We start from the raw sequence: 19,612 nt of genomic DNA on the forward strand, positions 1-19,612 counted from the left end.
CACCCTAATCCTGGTTCTGCTGTTTGTCTGTATCTGGCAGGGCTTTACCATGTCAGGTCACCCCTTCTAGCCGTGCAGGCAGCTGAAAAGTGAGAAGCAGTCACAAAAGTTCCAGGACCTGTTTTACCTTTCTCTCTTCAGGTTACCATGGTGTCTATTGAGAAACTTATGGGTGGGGACTGTGGACAAAGGATTATTATCTCTCTCTTTCTCTCATTCAGTGTGTGTGTGTGTGTGTGTGTGTGTGTGTGTGTGTGTGTGTGTGTGTGTGTGTGTGTGTGTGTGTGTGTGTGTGTGTGTGTGTGTGTTAGCAGGTGCTAATGGACAGTGCTTGCGGATGTTAAGCTTTGGCCATGTCATTCTCTACCATAAACAACTATCTGAAATGAATAATAATAGAGATTTGCATAATTGTACATTAGTGATGTGTTGATATGACATTTTTGGCTGATACTGATATCCAATATCCCCCCCCCCCACAAAAAAACGATACCAATAACCGATATTTACAATTGTATCTGCCTTTTAAGCATTCTAGTACAGTTAAATAGTTTGTATGTCCCCATTACCAGTAAAACATCAAAACCTCTTTCTTTCACTAACTTGCTGTGTTTATTGTGCATTTGTTCAGTCGTTTCATTCTCAACCAGGATTTCATCATACATGTCAAGCAGTGAAGTTTCAGCTCTGTCTGTCCATGGCCTCACTTCCTCTGTGTGCACTGTCACTGTGTCCGATTCCATCTTGTCCAGCTGTGTATGTAACATTTCACGTAAACCCTGTTTCTTGTCTGCATCGAAGTAGAGGCCCTTGTACATAGCATCGAGGATGGTGGCGACACAGTAAAGAGAGAATGCCACCGAATCGCTTGTGCACAGTCTGTCGGCAGTTTTGCTGAGCAGGCGATTCAATGCCATAACGGAGGGTATCACATCTGCTGCAGGCGCAGTTGGTGAGTTTATTTCTCGAGTCAGTTGTTTGAATGGAGCTAGCTAGTGTGTTCATGTTTCAAACATGTTCTCAAATGCCATTGAAAGCAGCATATGACAAGCAGCACATTCATGAGCATGCAATACGACTTTCCTCAGTACGAAATCCTCAACGACCCACTGTGCTGTCAGACTCAGCATGCTCATGGGGCTGATATCGCAGGTCCAAATTGTCAGTCGTGAAGCTAATAGCAGTTACTGTGTAACTCCGGTAGGACAACATCTGAAAAATAGCGCACTTGGTAGTGTGTACCGGTGCTCGACCAGTCGGCGAAAGCCAACATCACCCACGACAAAGAACAGTTGATTGTCAAGGGCAAGGAATTCCATTATCTTGGCGTTAATGGATTTCGCCTTTGAGTCGTCTCGCTGAAATGTTCTTACTCTTTCAAATGACTGCTCGACTTGTTGACTGCTCAATCCACACAGCAGACATTGTGGGCTAGGTTAGGAATGCTGTGTTGCACGTGTAGCGCAAAATTTTACGTGGCGTCATTACGTCATATAGGTATACACGTCAGCTTTTACATCGGTTTTGCACATCGGCGTTAAACTAGATAGACATCGGGCCGATTCCGATATGTTAACCGATATATCGTGCATCCCTACAAAGCTACGGAGAAGGAGTGGCGCAGTTCTTGTTAGTTTGCCGCGACAGTGGCACTGTATTATTTTCAAATGGGGAAAAAGGAGTTTAGCTTGTCTGGAAGCATGACTTTGGTGTTCGTGACATGGCTGTTTTTTTTTTGTAGTCCGTGATCTCCTGTAGACCCTGCCACATACGTCTCGTGTCTGAACCGTTGAATTGCGACTCCACTTTGTCCCTGTACTGGCATTTCACTTGTTTAACCTGTTGCTTCTACCCGGGACGCTTGCGTCCCAACTAGAGCTCTGGAAATGCAAATGCGCTACGCTAAATGCTAATAGTATTAGTTAAAACTCAAAAGTTCATTAAAATACACATGCAGGGTATCGAATTAAAGCTACACTCGTTGTGAATCCAGGCAACAAGTCAGATTTTTAAAATGCTTTTCGGCGAAAGCATGAGAAGCTATTATCTGATAGCATGCAACACCCCAAAAGACCCACAGGGGACGTAAACAAAATAATTAGCATTTCGGCGTTACACAAACCGCACAATAAAATAGAAAACATTCATTACCTTTCACCATCTTCTTTGTTGGCACTCCTAGATGTCCCATAAACACTATTTGGGTCTTTATTTCGATTAAATCGGTCCATATAAAGCCTAGATATCGTTATATGTAGACTGTGTGATAAACGAAAAAAACATCGTTTCAAAACGTAACGTCATTTTTTAAAATTCAAAAAGTCGACGATAAACTTTCACAAAACACTTCGAAATACGTTTGTAATGCAACTTTAGGTATTAGTAAACGTTAATAAGCGATAAAATTCATCAGGAGGCGATGTAAAGATCATTAGCTGTCCGTCTGGAAAAATGTCCGGCTAGAAACTCAACGAAAATATCCGGTCCTAGACCGGATTAGATACGGTGTCCTGTATGTGTTTGACCAAGAAAAAACTCGAAGGGAAATGACAAGACTCTAGACACCCTGTGGAAGCTGTAGGTACTGCAACCTCAGTCAATTAATTGTGGTTCACGTTTATCAATGGGTTCAAGTAGCGCATGGATATATTTTCCCCATTTTCAGTGATCAGTTTTTCCTGTGCTTTTCGATGTAAATGCCGTTCTGGTAAAGCCACAGCAGTGATTTAACCAGTTTTTTAAACGTCTGAGTGTTTTCTATCCACACAGACTAAGCAAATGCATATACTATATTCCTGGCATGAGTAGCAGGGCGCTGAAATGTTGCGCGATTTTTAACAGAATGTTCAAAAAAGTAGAGGGTCGACTGAAGAGGTTAATTGCCTTGCTGAGAGAATAACTCAAAGAAAGACTCGAGTTCCTGTATGTTGTTATGATTACACCATGAGTCATTAATCATGAAGCATACACCCCCGTACTTCCTCTTCCCAGAGAGGTGTTTATCTCTGTCGGCGCGATGCATGGAGAAGCCCGGTGGCTGTACCGATTCCAACAACGTATCCCAGAGAGCCATGTTTCTGTGAAACGGAGAATGTTACGATCTCTGATGTCTCTCTGGAAGGCAACCCTTGCTCGAATTTTGTCTACCTCGTTGTCAAGAGACTGGACATTGACAAGTAGTATATCCGGGAGCAGTTGGCGATGTGTACGTCTACGGAGCCTGACCAGGAGGCCTTTCCGTCTGCCCCTTCTGCAGCGCCATTGTCTTGGGTCTGCTTCTGGGATTAGGTCCATTGTCCTCGGTGGTGGTCCAAACAGAGGATCTGCTTTGGGAAAGTCTTATTCCTGGTTGTACTGTTGGTAAGTTGATGTCGCTCTTATATCCAAAAGTTCTTCCCGGCTGTATGTAATAAGAATGAAGATTTCCTGGGGTAACGACGGAATAAATAATACATAAAAAACAATACTGCATAGTTTCCTATGGACTCGAAGCGAGGCAACCATCTTTGTCGGCACCATCTCACAAGGCTAATATTGTCACTCAGACTATTTTTGATTTAATCTTGTCTTTACATACACTAAATAATATATGTGTGACATTTATTTTGATTTAGAATGGACCATTATCATGCACCTGTCTCTAAACAGGGGCAGGGGAAAAAAATGCATGTCATCTATTCACTTAAATAGCGAATGGAGGACGCTATCCCCGTGGTTCATTTTCATGCCAGCCAGGTAGGCTATACTAATGTTATAAAGATAAGCAATGTGCTTAATATTAGGAAAGTTAATAAATAAATATTATGCCTAGCCTATAGAAAGCTGATGGGATCATTCTAATTTTAATAAAAGCAATCACTCTGTTTTCTCACACAATTGCATAGCCTATATAAATGTTGCGCAACATGAGCTCATGGGCTCTCGTTAAGTGTTTGATTAGATATTTTGAATACATTTGCATTGATGTCTGAGTGATTAGAGGGACAGTAGAGTGCTGAGTACCAGGGAGTTAGCAAGTTTGGTAGGATACCAATGACCATCAGCAACATCAGAGCATGGAGGAGCCGTATTACCACAACTAAATGGTCACGTGGAATTTGACTGCCTTCGTGACCTCCTGTGTGGCGGTTATAAGGTCACCGCAACAGCCCTAGGCACACTACATCATTTCAACATGGATAATTGGGTAATATTTTGAAAGAGAAAAACCCTTGAATGAGAAGGTGTATCCAAACTTTAGACTGGTACTGTACATTTAGGTGCAAGTGACCAAATCCATTTGAGATTCTGCACACATTATTACAGCAATTGTCATGATCTTCAGAGTCCTGTGAGGACCTATGTATGCCGTCTTGAACATGCCCACTGGGCACAAACTGGTTGAATCAACATTGTTTCGACGTAATTGTGATGTGGAGTCTACGTGGAACATACTTTGGATTTGAAAAAAAAGAATCAATGTAAACCCTTGTTTTGAGGGTAGAATTTAAATTGCAATCATTCTTATGATAGCGCATTGGTAATAGTCAGTGACAATGTAATATCTAGGCTGGGTTTGGTTTAAACCCTGTGAAACCAAAGGGTATCTATAGATAGAAAAATGATCCAGTAGGAGTTACTGTCCAGCCTATTGTTATTTTTGGATAGTGGATAAAACGTTGAAGATCTGACGTAGTTTTAAGGGTACGAATTCAACGTATTTTATGCAAAGTTTGTTGAAATTTGGTTAACATGATGACATAGTCCTGTGTTTGAAATTTCACCCTCAAAACAGACGATTACTTTTTTTCAAATCCAATGTATTTTCCAACAAGATTCCATGTCACAATACGTTGACAAATTACATTGAAACAATGCTGATTCAACCCCTTGAGCAAGAGCGAGAGTGAGAGCGAGAGAGAGCGAGAGCCAGTGAGAGCGAGAGAGAGCGAGAGCCAGAGAGAGCGAGAGCCAGAGAGAGCGAGAGCCAGAGACTGGATGACCTTGGGCTCAATAAAGAGAAAATGTAAAGCTTCCAAAGCTCATAGTGACACCGGGAGCAGTATCACACCCCCCAAAAAAGTGAGCTTAGCAGCTCAGGTATGGCTGTGGCTAGGACCAGGTGGTGTTTTTTTTAATAACCTATTTGTTCTCCACTATCCTCCACTATACATTGTCTTGCAGGTTGTAATTCTAAAGTTGTGCTGCATACAGTAGTTGTAAAGAAAAGACACTTCATGTCCACAAAAGCCCTCTTACTCAACATCCCAGGCATTTCCTCATTGTGAGGACAAAGATGCCTATTATATGACACAGTGCAGAGATATATTTTTCATTGGGGAAATATTAGACTTGCTTCTTTCTGGCTGTCATTCAATATCAATGTTGATGTTACATTCTTATTACACACATGAATCCCAGCATCCCATGACACCCTGCTATGTCATATCTACCACTGCCGAAGCCTGCAGTGACAACATGTCACAGTCAATACATCACATGAGGTCGCCAGTACAGCAACACTATTGGTGACTGATACTGAAGAGCAGGTCATGACGATTAATAGAACACACCTCACAATCTCATCTGAGCACAGAACCCTTTTTACTGTGACAACACCTACTCCACAGAATTAGGCTGCAGAACCTCCTTTCCATAATGCAATAAATGGGGTTGTGGATGGATGATGTAATGGTATAGCCGGTTGAGCCTTGCCCTCCTTCAACAGAACACTATTTACACACAATTGTAAACTTCCCCCTGTGAGCCAGCTCAGGATTGGCCAGCCTGATCGCTTGGAAGCTTAGTATGTAAAACCACAACTGTTTATCATTATTTTACCTTTCAAAGCTTGGCAGATATGCAAACGATATGGGACAGGCTGGCAGCCAGCGGGGGAGTGTGTGACTAGGGTTGCACATTGAGGAATATTCAGTTGGAAACTTTCCCTGGGAATAAACATAAATATGCAAATTAATACCATTTAAATTATTTTTGCGTTGGATATTTCCATATCAAATGGAGACATAAACCTCCTACCTTAAGTAGACAACTGCAAATGATTAAATCCTTCCAATAGAAATACATTTAGTTACCAATTTTACTTTAATGAAATTAGTTGACTCTTCACATGGGATGATTGAATGATCCCTAATGATCCATCGCATCTCCCAAAAACATTTTCAGCATACTGTTAAATGATAGTCTAGAAACTAAAGCTCTGGTTGTCTTCCTTTCAGGCTTCCATGTCTTCTCCCTGGACCTCAATGTCCACCTCTTGAACATCAGACTGAGGCCTCATCTTCACTGTCACTTTCCAACCCTGTTGAGGATAGATTGTTGTCAGGCCCAAAGCCTCAAATTTTCCCAGATGGCCACCAATTTTTAAACCCTTGTATTGGTCAGCCTGTCTCGTGCTTTGGTGTGTGTTCCCAAACAAGGACCAGTTGCGCTCTGAGGCGGCTGATGTTGGGATTTGGAGGATGATGGAGGCAACAGGGGAAAGAGCTTCAGATCCACAAAGTCCCTTCCACCAGGTGGCTGATGAGATATGTTGGCACGACTGCCATATTGCATCTCCATCCCAAAGCCCTTGTTACGAACGCCTCTTAGAGACGGAACGCAACATCCTGCTACACTCACCTCCCCGTGGAGTGAAAGAGGTATGTGACTGTAGGTGCAGGAAAAGATAAGAGGCAGAATATTACCATTAACAGGGAATTTATTTCTTCACACGGTAATTTGGGGGAAAAGGGGCTCACTAACCAAAATACAGGGGATGGGCCACCCAGGGTCTTACCTAGTGTGCATAGACATAGTACATACTAGAGGTATATCTATGCCTGCAGGCCTCTTGCCTAAGCACGCCCAAGGTGCCTTCCCCCCCTGGGAACAAATGAAACAGAATAATACAAACTTAAAGTGAACAATTTCACTTATCAAAAACACAGTCCTGTGGCATACACAAACATCAGCAGGACCAGCTACAACATACTTTACAAAAATTCATACAGACCAACAACAAAACACAGGACATACCAAGAAGCTCTCTCTTCCTAACAAATGAACACTGGCTTTTAAAGCTGCAGATGAAGTCAGTAATTGAAAACAGCTGTATCTCCTGACGAGAGGGCGGGGTCAGAGCTCCAATCATCAATGGGGCCGACCAATCAGCTGCTTAGGACTTCAGGAAGCCATTTCCTGAAATACACACAAGTACATACAAACCCACAACAACACAGAAACTGGGGAACGTAACACCTTGCTTGGAAGTGTACTTCGCCATCCTGCCAAGAACATTGCCCACATCCAGGTCGAGGTGAAGAGACACGGTAGTGATGACACAATAAGCCTTGTTGATCTCTACACCAGACAGGATGCTCTTGCCAGCATACTTGGGGTCCAACATATACAGTACACTGCGGCGTATATGGGCTTCAGGCAGAAGTCTATATGCTTTTTGATGTATTTCAGAACTGCAGTTTCCTCTGCTTGGAGCAACAGTGAAGTGGACAGGGCAGTACAGATTTCTTCTCTTACATCTGCAAGCAGACTCTGAACATCAGACAGGATAGTATTGTCTCCCTCAATCCGTGCAATGGTTACTGCTATAGGTTTCAGGAGTTTCAGGCTGCTTACCACTCTCTCCCAAAATACATTATCCAGGAGGAATCTCTTTATGGGTTTGTCCATATCGGCCGACTGTAATATGGGCATTTCTTGGAGAGACTCCTTCCACTCCAGGAGGCTGTTAAACGTGATGACAACACCACCCCAATGGGTGTTTCTGGGCAGTTTCAATGTGGTGCTCTTATTCTTCTCACTTTGCTTGGTGAGGTAGATTGCTGGTATAACTTGATGACCCTTCAGAACCCTAACCATTTCCTTGGTTCTCTTGTAGAGTGTATCTGTTGTTTTCAGTGCCATGATGTCCTTGAGGAGCAGATTCAATGCATGAGCAGCACAGCCAATGGGTGTGATGTGAGGGTAGGACTCCTCCGTTTTAGACCAAGCAGCCTTCATGTTCGCAGCATTGTCTGTCACCAGTGCAAATACCTTCTGTGGGTCAAGGTCATTGACTGCCTTCAGCTCATCTGCAATGTAGAGACCGGTGTGTCTGTTGTCCCTTGTGTCTGTGCTCTTGTAGAATACTAGTTGAGGGGTGGAGATTATGTAGTTAATTATTCCTTGCCCACGAACATTCGACCACCCATCAGAGATGATTGCAATACCGTCTGCTGTCTCTATGATTTGCTTGACCTTCACTTGAACTCTGTTGAACTCTGCATCCAACAAATGAGTAGATTAAGCATATCTGGTTGGAGGGGTCTATGCTGGGTGAAGAACATTCAGAAATCTCTTCCAATACACATTGCCTGTGAGCATCAGAGGTGTACCAGTTGTATACACAGCTCGAGCAAGACATTCATCAGCATTTCTCTGACTACGTTTTTCCATTGAGTCAAAAAAACTTCTGATTCCAGGAGTACCATGAGCTGTTGCTATTGATGAGGTGTGTGATTCATCATAGAAGTAGAGGGACTTTTGTCAGAGGTTGTTTGTTGTGAGCGCTGAGGAAACTTTATGCACTTGGCCAGATGATTCTGCATTTGGCACAGTATTTGCAAATGTACACAGCTTTTCCTTCCACATTAACTGCAGTGAAATGTCTCCACACATCAGATAGTGCCGTGGCATTTTCAAATCAAAGTCAAATCAAAGTTTATTTGTCACATGTGCTGAATACAACAGGTGTAGTAGACCTTACAGTGAAATGCTTACTTACAAGTCCTAACCAAGTGCACATTTTAAGTAAAAAAATAGGTATTAGGTAAACAATAGATAAGTAAAGAAATACAAAAGAAAGAGAAAACAGTGAAAATAACAGTAGCGAGGCAATATATAGTTGGTACAGAGTCAATGTGTGGGGGCGCCGGTTAGTTGGGCTAATTGAGGTAATATGTACATATAGTTCAAGTGAGTATGCATAGATGATAAACAGAGAGTAGCAGCAGCGTAAAAGAGGAGGTTGGCGGGTGAGGGGTGGCGGGACACAATGCAAATAGTCCGGGTAGCCAATGTGCGGGGGGCACTGATTAGTTGGGCTAATTGAGGTGATATTTGCATGAATGTGTAGTTAAAGTGACCATGAATAGATGATAAACAGAGAGTAGCAGCAGCATAAAAGAGGGGTTGGCGGAGGGGGAGCGGCGGGACACAATGCAAATAGTGTGGGTAGCCATTTGATTAGCTGTTCAGGAGTCTTATGGCTTGGGGGTAAAAGCTGTTGAGAAGCCTTATGATTCTAGACTTGGCGCTCTGGTACCGCTTGCCATGCGGTAGCAGAGAGAACAGTCTGTGGCTGGGGTCTTTGACAATTTTTAGGGCCTTCCTCTGACACTGCCTGGTGTAGAGGTCCTGGATGGCAGGCAGCTTAACCCCAGTGATGTACTGGGTTGTACGCACTACACTCTGTAGTGCCTTGCGATTGGAGGCCGAGCAGTTGCCGTACCAGGCAGTGATGCAACCAGTCAGGATGCTCTCGATGTTGCAGCTGTAGAACCTTTTGAGGATCTGAGGACCCATGCCAAATATTTTCAGTCTTCTGAGGGAGAATACGTTTTGTCGTGCCCTCTTCACGTCTTTTTCCTGTAAAGATTAGAAGAAAATGAGTACAAAAATAATAAATACAATTCCATGTACAGATAAGTATTGAAGCAGTTAGATTAAACTACTCGTTTGTAAGATAAATGTTTTTAAGTTAAACTAACTAGCAATTATTGTTAACAAGTTAGAAATTATTTAAACACACTTAGCTGTAGGCTACTATTTACTAGTTAACAAAAAAGTATGCATGTCATATAAATATATTCACCCCACCCAGTATTGTAATCAAAACTTACCAGAAAGCATGTAGTCCTTGACTCAGACAGTGTAGTGGTGTGCTCAATAGTATCTCATTAGTGTGCAAGATTTTGAGAATCAACTACATGTGATGGAAGAATGCACTGTGCATGCAGAGGGTTGCAATTCCATTGATTTGGGGATAGTTTAACCAAAATATGCCACAAGACCTAGAATTGCCTTATGTGTATCCCACACAAAAAAATGCACTGTTATAAGCTTACTTTTTGATGAATTCAAGCAAAATACCCCCAAATTCCAGAGCTTAACTTTGAAAAAAATCTGAAAATTTACCAGAAAGTTTCTGACCCTTTGCAACCCTAATGACTAGCAATCTGTCTTGTTGACACAAGCACACACACACACACACACACACATGCTACTTCAGAGGCTGAGAATAAGGTCTTCAGAATGTCGCCCACACAATGACTCTGGGACGTGACAGAAACATTCATGTGTGTGACATAATCATTCACTTTCCTTTACTGCTTTGTGACATGAACGTCAAGTATGCTTTAGCATCTATATTCTCTAGTCTAGGGAGAATGGCTTTATAGATTAGGTTATATGGATCAAGTGCTTGCGGATGTGACACGTCATGTAACCTACCTCCCACTTGTGGGAGTTCATAGACGCACACTATTTACAATGCCATCCGAAAGTATTCATACCCCTTGACTTCTTCCACATTTTGTTGTATTACAACCTGAATTCCAAATGAATTAAACATTTTTTTTTCTCTCACCCATCTACACACAATAACCCACAATTACAATGGTGAGTCTTTCTGGGTAAGTCTAAGAGCTTTGCATACCTGGATTGTACAGTATTTGCCCATTATTTGTTGAAAATTCTTCGAGCTCTTTCAAGTTGGTTGTTGATCATTGCTATAGTGCCTTGCAAAAGTATTCACCCCCTTGGCATTTTTCCTATTGTATTGCATTACAACCTGTAACTTATATGTATTTGGATTTCATATAATGGACATACACAAAATAGTCCAAATTGGTGAAGTGAAGTGAAAAAAATTCAAATAAAAAAACTGAAAAGTGGTGCGTATGTATTCACCCCCTTTGTTATGAAGCCCCTAAATAAGATCTGGTGCAACCAATTACCTTCTAAAGTCACATAATTAGTTAAATAAAGTCCACCTGTGTGCAATCTAAGTGTCACATGATCTGTCTCATGATTTCAGTATATATACAACTGTTCTGAAAGGCCCCAGAGTCTGCAACACCACCAAGCAAGCGGCACCATGAAGACCAAGGAGCTCTCCAAACAGGTCAGGGACAAAGTTGTGGAGAAGTACAGATCAGGGTTGGGTTGTAAAAAAATATCAAAAAATTTGAACATCCTACGGAGCACCATTAAATCCATTATTAAAAAATGGAAATTATATGGCACCACAACAAACCTGCCAAGAGAGGGCCACCCACCAAAACTCATGGACCAGGCAAGTAGGGCATTAATCAGAGAGGCAACAAAGAGACCAAAGATAGCCCTGAAAGAGCTGCAAAGCTCCACAGCAGAGATTGGAGTATCTGTCCAAAGGACCACTTTAAGCCGTACACTCCACAGCGCTGGGCTTTACAGAAGAGTGGCCAGAAAAAAAGCCATTGCTTAAAGAAAAAAATAAGCAAACATGTTTGGTGTTCGCCAAAAGGCAAGTGCGAGAGTCCCCAAAGATATGGAAGAAGGTACTCTGGTCAGATGAGACTAAAATTGAGCTTTTTGGCCACCAAGGAAAACGCTATGTCTGGCGCAAACCCAACACCTCGCATTACCCCGAGAACACCATCCACACAGTGAAGCATGGTGGTGGTAGCATCATGCTGTGGGGATGTTTTTCATCAGCAGGGACTGGGAAACTGGTCAGAATTGAAGGAATGAAGGAATGGCGCTAAATTCAGGTAAATTCTTGAGGGAAACCTGTTTCAGTCTTCCAGAGATTTGAGGCTGGGACAGAGGTTCACTTTCAGCAGGACAATGACCCTAAGCATACTGCTAAAGCAACACTAGAGTGGGTTAAGGGGAACATTTAAATGTCTTGGAATGGCCTTGTCAAAGCCCAGACCTCAATCCAATTGAGAATCTGTGGTATGACTTAAAGATTGCTGTACACCAGCGGAACCCATCCAACTTGAAGGAGCTGGAGCAGTTTTGCTTTGAAGAATGGGCAAAAATCCCAGTGGCTAGATGTGCCAAGCTCACAGAGACATACCCCAAGAGACTTGCAGCTGTAATTGCTGCAAAAGGTGGCTCTGCAAAGTATTGACTTTGGGGGAGTGAATAGTTTTGCACGCTCAAGTTTTCAGTTTTTTGTCATATTTTGTTGTTTGTTTCACAATAAAAAATATGTTGCTTCAACATGGTAGGCATGTTGTGTAAATCAAACGATAATTCCAAAATTCCATTTAAATTCCAGGTTATAAGGCAACAAATGAGGAAAATTGCTAAGGGGGTGAAAACATTCGCAAGGCACTGTAGCACTTTTCAAGTCTTGCCAAAGATTTTCAAGCAGATTTAAGTCAAAACTGTAACTCTGCCACTCAGGAACATTCACTGTCTTCTTGGTAAGAAACTCCAGTGTTGATTTGGCCTTGTTTTTTAGGTTATTATCCTGTTGAAAGGTGATTTCATTTCCCATTTTTGCCTGTGTATAGGTCTTTTCCATTTATTTTTCATCCTGGAAAAACTCCCCAGTCATTAACGATTCAAGCATAGCCATAACATGATGCAGCCACCACTATGCTTGAAATTATGTGGAGTGATTCTCCGTAATGTGTTGTTGGATTTGTCCCAAACATAACACTTTGTATTCAGGACAAGACGTTAATTGCTTTGCCACATTTTTTGCAGTATTACTTTAGTGCCTTGTTGCAAACAGGATGCATGTTATGGAATATTTTATTCTGTACAAGCTTCCTTCCTTTAACTCTGTCAATTAGGTTAATATTGTGGAGTAACTATGATGTTGTTGATCCATCCAGTTTTCTCCTATCACAGTCAACCTCACTATTTTTAACCCACTTAAATGTAACTAAACATAATCAAAAATGTAATCTACGTCATCCCCAAAAGTGATTATTTATCATGAGAGGGCCATAAACAATAGCTAGTAATGCTGCATACTCCAAGGAATCTTAAATTCTCACCTTTCTGATAAAATATTTATAAATTGCTGAGATGTCGTCACTTTTGAGGGGACAAGCTCAAGTACACAGTACAAATATGATAAAAATATGAAAACATTAAATATTTGATATTTTGTATTTCCTATATTCAACATTGAATGAACAAGGCTTGAAAGTTTTTACATTGCGGAAAGTATTCAGACCCCTTGACTTTTTCCACAACAATTTGTTTTGTTACAGCCTTATTCTAAAATTGATAAACAATTCTTACAAATGTATAACTGAAATATTTGAAATATCAAATTCCATAAGTTTTAAGACCCTTTACTCAGTACTTTGTTGAAGCACATTTGGCAGCGACTACAGCCTCGAGTCTTCTTGGGTATGACGCTACAAGCTTGGCACACCAGTATTTGGGGAGTTTCTCCCATTTTTCTCTGCAGATCCTCTCAAGCTCTGTTAGGTTGGATGGGGAGCGTTGCTGCACAACTATTTTCAGGTCTCTCCAGAGATGTTCAATTGGGTTGAAGTCCGGGCTCTGGCTGGGCCACTCAAGGACAGTCAGAGACTTGTCCCAAAGCCACTCCTTTGTTGTCTTGGCTGTGTGCTTAGGGTCATTGTCCTATTGGAAGATGAACCTTCACCCCAGGTCCTGAGCGATCTGGAGCAGGTTTTCATCAAGGATCTCTCTGTACTTTGCTCCATTCATCTTACCCTCAATCCTGACTACTCTCTCAGTCCCTGCCGCTGAAAAACATCCCCACAGCATGATACTGCCACCACCATGCTTCACCGTAGGGATGGTGCAAGGTTTCTTCTAGACGTGACACTTGGCATTCAGGCCATAGAGTTCAATGTTGGTTTCATCAGACCAGAGAATCTTGTTTCTCAGGGTCTGAGAGTCTTTAGGTGCCTTTTGGCAACTCCAAGCGGGCTGTCATGTGCCTTTTACTGGGGAGTGGCTTCTGTCTGGCCACTCTACCATAAAGGCCTGATTGGTGGAGCGCTGCAGAGATGGTTGGCCCCGGACTGGGGACACTCTCTGCAGGCCCCGGACTGGGGACCCTCGTTGCAGGCCCTGGACTGGGGACCGTCACTGGACGTTCCGGACTGTGGTCCGTCGCTAGAGGTTCCGGACTGTGGCCCGTCGCTAGAAGTTCCGGACTGTGGCCCGTCGCTAGAGGTTCCGGACTGTGGCCCGTCGCTAGAGGTTCCGGACTGTGGCCCGTCGCTAGAGGTTCCGGACTGTGGCCCGTCGCTGGACGTTCCGGACTGTGGCCCGTCGCTGGACGTTCCGGACTGTGGCCCGTCGCTGGACGTTCCGGACTGTGGCCCGTCGCTGGACGTTCCGGACTGTGGCCCGTCGCTGGAGGTTCCGGACTGTGGCCCGTCGCTGGAGGTTCCGGACTGTGGCCCGTCGCTGGAGGTTCCGGACTGTGGCCCGTCGCTGGAGGTTCCGGACTGGGAACTGTCATCCGGAAGCTGGCACAACCCGTACTGGCTGGATGGTTACTTTCGCCCGGAAAATGCGGGGCGCTAGCACGACACACTGGGCTGTGCAGGCGCACCGGAGACACAGGATATCCTGGGCCGTAGAGACGCACTGGAGGCCAGATGCGCTGAGCCGGCACCATCCGTCCTGGCTGGATGCCCACTCTAGCCCGGCCGATGCGGGGAGCTGGAATATAGCTGCTCCTCCTGGCCACGCCGCTTGGTCCATTTGTGGTGGGTAGTTCTGTCATCAACTTCGTCAGGGAAATGACCGGACCAAGGTGCAGCGTGGTGAGCGTAAATTTTACTTTATAATAAATGTCGCCAACAAAACAAGAAACAACAAAAATGAATGTGAAGCTTACTAGGGCTATACAGGTCACTAACAAAGACAACTACCCACAACTAAGGTGGCAAAACAGGCTGCCTACGTATGATTCCCAATCAGAGACAACGATAGACGGCTGCCTCCACACTCGGCCAAACACACAGAAATACAAAACATAGTATGCCCACCCCACATCACACCCTGACCTAACCAAATAGAGAAATAAAACGGCTCAGGGCGTGACACTGCCAATAGGTGCCCTTCTTTGTGAGGCAATGGAAAACCTCTGAAAAGTTGAGTAAACTAGAAAAGGCTGTGAAACCAGTTACTTTTTTTTACAGTGCAGGCTGCCCCAACACCAACATTATACACACCTGGACAAGGGTGCCCCACACACACGTAGAGAGACACACCACACACACACACCCGAGAAAAACCGTCTCGCACACCTCAAACGGGTTGGCCGAGGTAGGTCCGGGTCATCCAGGTATATCAGGTTGTAAGTTTATCAAATCTAGGTAGTAAGCTTATCCATACGCAACGCACGCACACACAAACAAGAATCTTGAATGAAATGGAAGCAATAGCATTACAGGTTGGGTCATGGCTCTCGCCCCAAGAGGAATGGTAGGATATCCACTTCCGTAGCCAGGGTGAATTTGTATACCAGAAATGATTTATTTTACTTGTGTATGTAAAATGTTACTGTTCTCAGATGTTTTAGTTAATAGATTTTAGATTTCTTTGCTAATTGCTATATATCCATTATTTTTTTTAGCTGGAATGCAATGTTCTTATCCTGTATATTTGACTGATATGTGGTTGTCTCACCTAGCTATCTTAAGATGAATGCACTAACGTTGATGTTGATAAACCTAGCAGTACTGCTTGTTTCTGTAAAGGTGAGGCGGGTATATACTGTAGCGTTGTGCATAAAAACCCATGATTATTTGTCTCTCTAAAAGGAAACCATCAAGTGATTAGATTTGAAGCAAATAGGTGTCTGCCATTGAATAACCCCATGTCATGATTAGATAGTGAAAAAACACCCATTTCTTTCATACGTTTTTTAAACAATAAAATCTCATTTGCCGACTTATAAAAAAAAAAGGAACTTTAGAACTTCCCCTTTTTCCGCTCAATTACAGTGCTATTCTTAACACAATCACTATGAATTATCATTGCCATTACCAATTCTTCTACTAGTCACTATATTGTATTACTATTACATCTGCTACTACATACTGTACACTGAGTGTTCAAGACATTAGGAACACCTTCCTAATATTGAGTTACACTCCCCTTTTGCCCTCAGAACAGCCTCAATTCGTCTGGGCATGGACTCTACAGGGTGTCGAAAGCGTTCCACAGGGATGCTGGCCCATGTTGACTCCAATGCTTCCCACAATTGTGTCAAGTTGGCTGGATGTCCTTTGGGTGGTGGACCATTTTTGATTCACGTGGGAAACTGTTGAGCATGAAAACCCCAGTAGCGTTGCAGTTCTTGACACAAACCGGTCCACCTAGCACCTACTACCTTACGCTGTTCAAAGGCTCTTACATTTGTCCCCCCCAAATACCCTCTGAATGGCTCACATACACAATCCATGTCTCAATTTTCCCAAGGCTTAAAAATCTTCCATTAACCTGTCTCCTCCCCTTCATCTAAACTGATTGAAGTGTATTTAACAAGTGACATCAATAAGGGACCATAGCTTTCACATGGATACGCTTGGTCAGTCTATGTCATAGAAAGAGCAGGTGTACTTAATGTTTTGTATATTTAGTGTATAATGCTATTCACTGTATGTTTGGGTGATGTTGTTTGTAGGTTGTGCAGAGGCAGAGTTGAAAGAGTTCGGTCCCCACTACAGGACACAGTACTCTGTGGTCTTCTTCTCCCAAATCCAGGATGAGCTGGAGCAGCCAAAAGAGAAAATAAAACAGCTCCTCAAACAGAGGGTAAGGTGTGTGTGTGTGTGTTCAATGGATCTCTCCATTGATTACTGCTGAGGACATTGTATCATGACATAATCTCTGTGTTGATCCAGGGTCCTCCGGAGGCGGGGGAGGTGCTGTATGAGGAACAAGTCCTTCATTTTGAAGCAACCAGGAAGTGGGAAGAGAGGTACGTGGTGGTGCGTGGCAACTACTGTCTGGAGTGCCACAACAGCTTTGAGGTGAGCAGGACACTCTTATGACACTCTTTTTAACAGCCATAAGGAGGACATAGTCATTGGGGAGACATTTTGTCTGAATAGGTGAATGAATAAGCAGCATAAGAAAAATGTATACAGTATTTGAGCTAAATAAATAACAGAAAAATGGAAATAGACCTCGTGCAGTGACTCCTTTCTTCCAGACCTTTGTGAAGGGTGTGCCCCCGCGCCACAAGCTGCTGCCAACAGGGGGCACAGTGCTCACCACAGAGGAGAAATACATGGCCATGGTGGACAAATGCTTCCCTGTTTCTGAAACCAACAGTGAGTATATCATGTAATAGGATGTCCTTTGTTTGCTCTACCCAGAGCAATTGAACTTATTCCAGATGCTGACCCAAAATAACACCAGCGGAGACAAGGTACTTGAGGCGGTCTTCTGGTCTGACTTAGGAAGCATGATCACCACCCACCACTCCCGAGTATTTTACTCGCTAATGTCCAATCTCTGCATAATAAAACTGATGAGCTCAAGGCGAGAGTTGCTTTTCATAGAGACACCAGGGATTGTAACATACTGTGCTTCACAGAAACATGGCTCTCTAGAGATATACTGTCTTACTCTGTAAACCCAGTTGGATTCTCAGTACATCGCGCCGACAGGAACAAACATCTCTCCGGGAAGCAGAAGTGTGGAGGTATTTGTTTTATGATTAATAACTTATGGTGTAACTGTGATAACACACAGGAACTAGAATATCTCACAATCATTTAAAAAATATATTTGACCTTTTATTTAACTAGACAAGCAAGTTAAGAACAAATTCTTATTTTCAATGACGGTCTAGGAACAGTAGGTTAAATGTCTTGTTCAGGGGCAGAACAGCAGATTTTTTACCTTTCAGTTACTAGTTCAATGCTCTAACCACTAGGCTACCTGCCGACCTTACTATCTCACAAGATAATTTTTGTCAATAATAGCCACAGCGGTCTATATCCCCCCTCCCCCCCAAGCGGATACCACGACGGCCCTCAACGAACTTCCCTGGACATTATGCAAACTAGAAACCACATATCCTGAGGCTGCATTTATTGTACATGGGGATTTTAACAAAGCAAATTTGAGAACAAGGCTACCTAAATTCTATCAACATATTGATTGTTGTACTCGTGCTGCTAAAACCCTTGACCATTGCTATACTACCTTCCAGAATGCATGTAAGGCATGCATTCGACATCCAACATTCGGCAAATCGGACCACGATTCAATCTTGCTTCTCCCCCACTTATAGGCAGAAACTCATACAGGAAGCACCCGTGGTATGGACTATTCAACCCTGGTCTGACCAATCGGAATCCGAGTTTCAAGATTGTTTTGTTCACGCGGACTGGGATATGTTCAGAGTAGCTTCAGAAAAGAATATTGACACATAAACTCATTCATCATATCGGTATATCAGGAAGTGCATAGGACATGTTGTATCCACTATGACAATTCAAACCTACCCAACACTGAAAGTGTGAACCACCGCATTTAACCAGGGCAAGAAGACTAGGAGAAGAATACAAACAGTGTAGTTATTCCCTCCGCAAAGCTATCAAGCAGGCTAAACGTCGGTATAAGGACAAAGTTGAGTCTCAGTGAACACCTTCTTCGCTCGCTTTGAGGATAATACAGTGCCCGCTATCAAGGACTGTGGGCTCTCCTTCTCCGTGGCTGACGTGAGTACGACATTTACGTGTGTTAACCCTCGCAGGGCTGCCGGCTCAGATGGTATCCCTAGCCGAGTCCTCAGAGCATGCGCAGACCAGCTGGCTGGTGTGTTCACAGATATATTCAATATCTCCCTATCCCAGTCTGTTGTCCCCACATGCTTCAAGAGGCCACCATTGTCCCTGTACCTAAGAAAGCAAAGGCACACACCTCTGTCATCATGAAGTGCTTTGAGAGACTAGTCAAGGATAATTTCACATCCACCTTACCTGCCACCCTAGACCCACTTCAATTCAAGACATTTGTGGAGTGGTTGAAAAACGAGTTTTAATGACTGCAACCTAAGTGTATGTTAACTTCTGACTTCAACTGTATATACTGTACTGTGTTCTATACTACACCACTGACTGTTAAACAGCCATCTCCAGCACATCAGAGGCTACTGCCTAAAGACATAAATTAGTGAATCACTGGCCACTTTACTGTACTCTATACTATGACACTGTATCTTAGTCCAATGCTGCTCTGACATACACTACTGTTCAAAGCTTTGGATCACTTAGTAATATCCTAGTAAGGACGAGTAAAATACTCGGGAGTGGTGCGTGGTGTGCACGCTTCCTAAGTCAGACCAGCTAGTCGCAATGCTGCCATCTCCGTCTGCACCATCCTCCGATGCAGGTCATCTGATGCAGCACTCCATCACTCTCCTTCTTTGTCAAATAGCCCTTACACAGCCTGGAGGTGTGTTTTGAGTTATTGTCCTGTTGAAAAACAAATGATAGTCCCAATAAGCACAAACTAGATGGGATGGTGTATCGCTGCAGCATGCTGTGGTAGCCATGCTCGTCAAGTGTTCCTTGAATTCTAAATAAATCACTGACAGTGTCACCAGCAAAGCACC

The 19,612-nt window shown here is 43.3% G+C and overlaps 2 protein-coding genes across 2 annotated transcripts in view; both read left to right on the forward strand.

Moving 5' to 3' along the window:
- The window catches only part of LOC115145306 (influenza virus NS1A-binding protein homolog A-like), a 120,740-nt gene that overhangs the window by 64,026 nt on the left and 37,102 nt on the right, over positions 1 to 19,612 (forward strand). The gene's annotated exons all lie outside the window — the stretch shown is intronic.
- LOC115145307 (protein Niban 1-like) overlaps positions 1 to 19,612 on the forward strand; it is a 46,610-nt gene that overhangs the window by 2,558 nt on the left and 24,440 nt on the right. Inside the window, exons 2-4 of the mRNA XM_029686780.2 lie at positions 16,667 to 16,797; positions 16,887 to 17,015; positions 17,198 to 17,318. Coding sequence (XP_029542640.1) covers positions 16,667 to 16,797; positions 16,887 to 17,015; positions 17,198 to 17,318 — 381 coding nt within the window. The remainder of the gene's footprint in view (positions 1 to 16,666; positions 16,798 to 16,886; positions 17,016 to 17,197; positions 17,319 to 19,612) is intronic.

This window comes from Oncorhynchus nerka, linkage group LG17 (genome assembly GCF_034236695.1).
Source record: "Oncorhynchus nerka isolate Pitt River linkage group LG17, Oner_Uvic_2.0, whole genome shotgun sequence".
Taxonomy (NCBI): Eukaryota; Metazoa; Chordata; class Actinopteri; order Salmoniformes; family Salmonidae; genus Oncorhynchus; species Oncorhynchus nerka.